The 6,534-nt window shown below is 57.0% G+C and overlaps 1 protein-coding gene across 1 annotated transcript in view; it reads right to left on the bottom strand.

The window, feature by feature from the left end:
- Positions 1-39: 39 nt before the first annotated feature.
- Positions 40-6,534, bottom strand: part of MYO1H (myosin IH) — a 44,300-nt gene continuing 37,805 nt past the window's right edge. The window contains exons 22-31 of the mRNA XM_062182773.1: positions 6,010-6,094; positions 5,281-5,440; positions 4,050-4,133; positions 2,963-3,056; positions 2,730-2,785; positions 1,941-2,076; positions 1,587-1,657; positions 1,397-1,494; positions 602-701; positions 40-63 (exon numbers count right to left, since the gene is read on the bottom strand). Coding sequence (XP_062038757.1) covers positions 40-63; positions 602-701; positions 1,397-1,494; positions 1,587-1,657; positions 1,941-2,076; positions 2,730-2,785; positions 2,963-3,056; positions 4,050-4,133; positions 5,281-5,440; positions 6,010-6,094 — 908 coding nt within the window. The remainder of the gene's footprint in view (positions 64-601; positions 702-1,396; positions 1,495-1,586; positions 1,658-1,940; positions 2,077-2,729; positions 2,786-2,962; positions 3,057-4,049; positions 4,134-5,280; positions 5,441-6,009; positions 6,095-6,534) is intronic.

The raw sequence follows: 6,534 nt of genomic DNA, 5'->3' as shown, positions 1-6,534 counted from the left end.
GCAGACACGGCGACAACAGGGGTCAGGTGCCATCCTCCATCAGGACTTCCTTCGGACCGACACCTGGGGCAGAGGCACCTAGCATTAGAGAGACGAGCCAAGGCAGGTGTAGAAAGTGGCTCCCTGATGACACCTGTCAGGGAGGCAGAGCGACCGTGGACGACGGCCAAGGACAGCCCCTCGGCTGACTGTCCCTGGAGGGGGCAGTTATGTTTACGTTGATGTTTAAACGTGTATGGTCTATCAGCAGAGCACCTCAAACAGCAGTTCTCTGTGTGAATCCAAGGCACACTGCAAAGATTGGGCATCGGCCCAGGCCCCAGCCCAGCCAAAGAGCTCACAGTGTCTGGGGACCAGTGTGATAGCCACTGTCACAAGTAGGGCAGAGGTCAGCCTCTGAAAATCTGGACTTCAGCATTAAAGTTGAGGTTCCCTGAGCACACATGGGCACCGTTCCATTCAGTGTTGCCTCACACCTCTACCCTCCGTTTCCTCCCGCCTTTGCGACAGCAGCAGTGGAGGGGAGAATGGGCTCACACTACAGCCCTGAAGGGGAGAGCATTCTCACCCTGCCTGCCTCTCCCCACGCCCAGCCACTCACCACTGTTAACTGTCCGTTTTTATCTTTGTAGATTTGTTCTTCCGGTCCAGTGTCGAAAACTATTGTGCCTTCTTTTCCAGGACTAATATAAAACTGTAAACTTGAAATAGAGGGACACATTACTGGTATATTGAATCACAGTTGATCAAAAGAAACCCATTTCTATAGCCAGGTAACTGATGTGGTTTCTCTACAATCAATGTAGTACAGCAGGTGTTCCAAGGGCCAGTCTGATGTCCAAGGAGCCATCCGTGCCTCCTCCTGCTTTAGAGTGGATTAAGTGTTCCCCCGGGGAAACAAACAGCTCCACGTTCACATGTGATGTTGTAAAGGCAGCCGTGTGCTGGACACAATCACGGAGCAGGAGAGGAAGCAGAAGTGGGGAGAGAAAAGCTGTGGCTCTGGTGGGGCCCGCCGTGGTCAGGGCTGAGCCTGAGAACCCACAGGGGCCCTCCCCTCCAGCTCTGCCACTTGTGCTCCCAGCTGCCTAACCTGAGAGAGTGGGAAGAGAATTAAAAAACAGTATTAAATTCTGTGTGCCAGGTATTTTTGATACCCTGGAGAAATTTCAGAAATCTCGATTTTCCAAATCGATAAGCAGACTGGGTGTGGCACCCTGTGTGCTCAGACTCCTGTTCCGTCGGCAGCCGGAGCCCAGCAGTGTCCCTCACCTGCGCTGGCTGGCCCAGGGGCTGCACCTGCCCCACCCCTGGTGGCCAACGTGGGTGGAGGAAGTTCACGGTCACAACTTCCTTGACCTGTGAATGAACTTGACATGAAGACAAAGGCGCCTACCTTCCTTGGACGACGTTCACGAGGTTCTCCCTCTTAACCAGCATGACGAGCTTGGTGACGGCTTCAAACACGTGTTCACACTGTAAGATGACGTCCCCCTGGGTGGAGAGCAGACCGCACAGCCCGTCAGCACTTGAGGCTCAGGAGGAAAACGCGTAGAGGTGGAGGTCGCGTGGTGGCCGCTGCTTACCTTGTGCCTGCTGTCCTCGGGTGAGACGTGGATGACGAAGATTCCATCATTCAAGTTGCTGGTGGAGATACCTGAGGACAGGTCCCGAGTTAGGGGCCAGCTTGACCTCTGCCCGAGAGGAGCAAGGGCAGGCTCCAGAGCTCAGGCCGCCGGTGGGCGTGAGGTGATAAAAACAGGCCGGTGCGGAGGGCGACTGTCCCGCCAGGATGCTTGGGGGCAGCGGGGCTGGTTTTGATCCTTGTGCTAGAAGACGGGCAGCCCTGGGCGCAGGAACCCCCTACACTCGGGTCTGCCACTGCAGGCCACTTCCTGACGGGTTAAGCAGCCGCCGAGCTGGCTGGGGCCGTGACCTACCTCTGAGTGCCGCGTAGTTTATTTTCTGCTTGACCTTGGCCAGTTCCACCACGTAAGCCGCCTTCTGCGTCAGGAGGAGTTGGCGCTGCCGCGCCCTGAAGCCTTTCCTGTCATACTTGGTGACCGGGACGGCGTACTGCAAGGAGACGTCACCATGGGGTTTCTCTGTGCTCAGACCCCGGGCGGGCGGCTTTGGCGGTCAGAGAGGCTGCACACTCGATCTTTCTGTGTGCCCAGCTCTGCCTGACTGAGGTGCCCCCTGAAGAAGTCAAAGGCACAGCCACCCGCCTCCAGGGTCTGCTCCTGGCGGGGGGGACACACACTCGCCCAGGCTTCTGTCCTCCAGGGCCAAGGGGAGAGGGAGGCCCCAAAGCACACCAGCGCCCCAGGCCAGGCAGCAGCCAAAGCACTTGGTGCCCCTCTTTGAGCCTCTTGGTGACCTTGTTTTCCATGGCCACCGAGAGCTTCAGGGACCGGCTCAGCGTCTCCCTGCTACTGGGAAGCCAGCGTCAGCACCCGGTGCCTCACTAATCCGGGGCTATTTTGTGATCAAGTTCATGGCTAACTCAGCTTCTAGGGTGATGGACGAGGGCCCTAGTAAGAGCAGCAGGAGGTGTGGAATGGTCATAGGTCGTCTATAATCTTAATACCCAGAGTGTCACAGGGAGAGCTCTGCACCCCGCATTTAAGCAGCGCTTCCAAGACACGTTTCACGGAGAACACACACCTGTTCTCACCCCCAAGCAGGGAATCCTGTTTGAGGCTGGGGACGCACACACACTCCCTTACCTGGAGGTTCTCGTTGCTGATCACTTGAAGCACTTTGGGGTTAATGTCTCCTTCCTCTAGGGAAGGAACCAGAGCATCATGAGTCACGGCTAAACCCCAGCCAGCCCCGTGGACAAACCACTGCTCTCTGTGCCGAGGCCAGCTGGGGAGACAGCCATGGGGAAGTGCTGTGGAACAGGCACTTCTGAAGGCAGACTTGGGAAGGTGGGCGGCATACGGATCAGAGCACGTACCTATCCGACTGTTGGCAAAGGGCCGAGTTAAACTTTCTGCATAGCCTTCCTTCTTTCCCTGGAATATCTCACTAGTGACCACCTTCTGCTGCATCTAGGAAGACAAAGGCACAAAACCCGTAGCCACGGGAGCTCTAACATTGACTTGAAAGGCATGGAGACAAGAGATCTTTCGTCTACTGATTCACCCAATGGCTGCAACGGCCAGGAATTGCTCTAAGTGGAACCCCCTTACAGCAAGGATCCCAAGGAGCAAAGTCTCGCATTCTGTATTTGAGAGAGAGAGAGTGCTCCCCCAGCCCACGGTTCACTCTCTGGATGGCTGCAGTGAGCAAGGCTGGGCCAGACCACAGCTGTCCCATGTTGGAGTCTGAGGCCCACGTACTTGAACCACTGCTTGCTGCCTCCCAGGGGCTGCATCAGCAGGGAGCTGGAATTGGGTGCGGGTGTCCTAAGGAGCAGCTTAAGGGCTGCACCAAACGCCGTCCGTGAGCTAGGGAGCTGGGGACCCACAGTATCACACGCTGCTGCCTAACTCCAGGAGCCAGGGAATGGGCAGGGGAGTCAGTGCAGTGCCCTAAACGTCATACAGCCAGCAGTGGGGGCTGGGTGCTCCTGCTTGCTTCCTCAGAGTCGTTTTCAGCCCCTCAGAGAGCAGTGTTCTCGCTTCCAGATCAGAGATCGGCAAACTGGCCTGTTGGCCCAACGCAGCCTGCTGTCTGTTTTGTAAACATTGGCGCGCAGCCGTGCCATCCATTGACGTTGAGTGTGGCCGGCTGCTTTTGTGCTCTGTGACTGACACAGAGCCTGAAACATTGGCCCTTTACAGCAAAGACCTGCAGCAGAAGGGGTCCTGTGTTTTTGCGGTACAGGGGCCATCTGGGTTGTGTTCCCATGGCAACAAGTGTTGCTGATGGCAGCAACAGCCAACGCTCACCAAGGTCTACGTGCATTTATCCTCAACTCATCGACAAGGCATGGGGCTAGCACAGCCCTGGGCCTGGGGCTGAAAGGGTGGACCAGGACTCCTGACACTCCCAAGTCCACGCTCGGGCCCTGAGTCACCCTGCCAACGTCACATCCCTACCATCGCTTTCCACTCGGCCGTGATCCCGTGGCAATACTTCCGCACCAGGTTCCTCGTGCACATTTTCCTGAGCAGAGCGGAAACCTGCGTGGAGAACACACTTGTTTTGCACCTGCCTCATTGAACGCCCTGTCTTGGGATTTGGCAGCCAAACCAGAGGCTTTAAGAATACAGGTGAGGGCCAGCGCTGTGGCTTAGTGGGCTCAAGGTCCACCTGCTGTGCCTGCATCCCATATGGGCGCCGGTTCGAGTCCTGGCTGCTCCACTTCTAATCCAGCTCTGTGCTATGGCTTGGGAAAGCAGTAGAAGATGGCCCAAGTGCTTGGGCCCCTGCACCTGCGTGGGAGACCCTGAGGAAGCTCCTGGCTCCAGAATGACTCAGCTCTGGCCGTTGTGGCCATTTGGGGAGTGAACCAGCAGATGGAAGACCTTTGTCTCTGTCTGTAACTATACCTCTCAAATAAATACAATCTTAAAAGAATACAGTTGAATTCTATTGGATTTCAAGTATACCACTACTGTAGCTTTTAGAGCCAGAGCAAGCAGCTGACTTCCAGTCTTGCTCTTGTTGCTCTTGGGGAACGAGTGGTCCTCAAACTGGAGTATGTTTAGGAGACATCCACGGAGCTGGCTCTGAGGAGCTTCCTGGAGATTCTGGCTCAGTAGGGCCAGGATGAAGCCCAAGAATCTGCTTGTAGCCCCCACTGTTTGCCCTCAAGATGGAGAGACCTGGGGCTGTCGTGAGAAACCCGTCCTAGGCCAGGGTCTCTAACCCAGCTGGAAGGGTACATCCCGAGGGCAGTCTTTCAGAAGTGTTCTAAATGACCTCCGCAGCTTTATGGTGCCTACATAGTGATATCACCAATCCTGTCGAGCTAAATCTCTTAATTTTTATTATTATTTAAGCGATAGAGCTCCCAGCCACTAATTCACTCCTCCAAGGTCTGCAATAGCCAGGGCCGGGCTAGGCCAAGCTGGGAGCCAGAACTCAATTCAGGGCTCCCACATGAGAGGCAAGGACCCAACTTCTCCAGCCACCCCCACCACCCCGGGGGTCTGCAGTAGCAGGGAGCTGGAGCTTAGACTGGAACCCAGGCGCTCTGATAGCAGACACGGCCGTCTTAACCTCTGGGCCAGAGCCTTTGCCGCGCACTGCTGTGCTGAGGGGGCGGCAGAGAGAAAGGCGGACGCTGGGCCCCGTGCAGCCTCGGATTCCCAGTTGAGTCCTCACGTTGTCCAAGATGCCGGGCGGCCTCAGCCAGCTCTTGTCCAGGACGGTCTTGGGGACGTGGTACCGCAGGTTCAGAATGTAGTTCTTGCGCACGAGGAGGACGAACTCCTCGTCGGCGGGGCAGAGGGGCTTGTTGCGGTGGATGAAGCCCCTGATGAACCTGCCAAGGAAGAGTTCAGTAGCCTGGCGGGGAGGTGGCCCACGTGGCGGCGGTGGGAGTGCAGCGGCGCCTACAGGCCAAAGCTTCCCCAAAGGCACACCTCGTTTCACTCACTCGCTTTTTGTTTTGCATAGCTTGGATGACTTGCCAATTAAAAACATGAGTGCCATTACATAAGAGGCAGAGTTCAGCTCGAAGGGCCAAGCTGGCAGCACCAGCCAGCCCCCTCCGTCATAGCAGCAGTTGAATGGGACAGAACAGTGACCACCCCTGGAAGCGGACCCAGCCTCCCCACTGTGTCACAGTCCCCGTCCTACCCTGCTGTCTCAGGCCAGCCCAGGAGAGCCACTCACTCTGCCTGCCTGGCGTGACTGGAGCCACGGGAAGAGGAACAACTGTACCAGGCTGTGATTGTCACCGAGCTCAGGAGCTCCAGGCCCAGACATGGACCTGAATTCCTTACAGCACCCCGAGGGGAACAGCGTCCAAAAGGCCCCCAGACTCAGCCCCTGGCATCCCCCACGGTGCGCCAGCTTCCAGCAACCTCCCTGCCATACGCAAGGACTCACTTCCTCACGACCTGCACGGCCCACTTCCTCCTGTGCGTCTCCATCCGGGCCAGGGCTCCCCGCCAGTGGGCTTCTAGTTTGATGGCTGAAAGAAGTCACTGCTGGTGTTACAAGGCGAGCACAACCGTGGGCAAACAAGGCTTTTCCAGAGGCACCCACGCACTTGGCGCACGTCTGGATGCCCGCCCAGGCACCGGGACAGACAGCTGAGTGGGGGACAGGAGGGCAGAGGGTGCCGTGGGAAACCCGAGACCACAGGCGGGAGCGGGGGTGGCCGCTGTGATGGGGTCGGGGAGCTCCCCACTGCGTTTGGTTCATCTCATGCAGCGATTCCTCCCACTCAGTTGGTGACATTTCAGAACGAGGACACAAACACCGGATGCTGCCTCATCTCCCCACATCTGAATGCTTTTCAGGTTTTGGGGTGCTTTGATTCCCCACAGGAGCACTGTTCGTGTTACAGAAGCAAACTGGCAACTGGACGTGCCCAAATGTCCCTTGGTGCTCACAGGGGATTGGGGCCAG

This window comes from Lepus europaeus, chromosome 23, assembly GCF_033115175.1.
Source record: "Lepus europaeus isolate LE1 chromosome 23, mLepTim1.pri, whole genome shotgun sequence".
NCBI classification, from domain to species: Eukaryota; Metazoa; Chordata; class Mammalia; order Lagomorpha; family Leporidae; genus Lepus; species Lepus europaeus.
The sequence above is the reverse complement of the archived record's forward strand: the minus strand, read 5'-3'. Positions and strand labels throughout refer to the sequence as shown.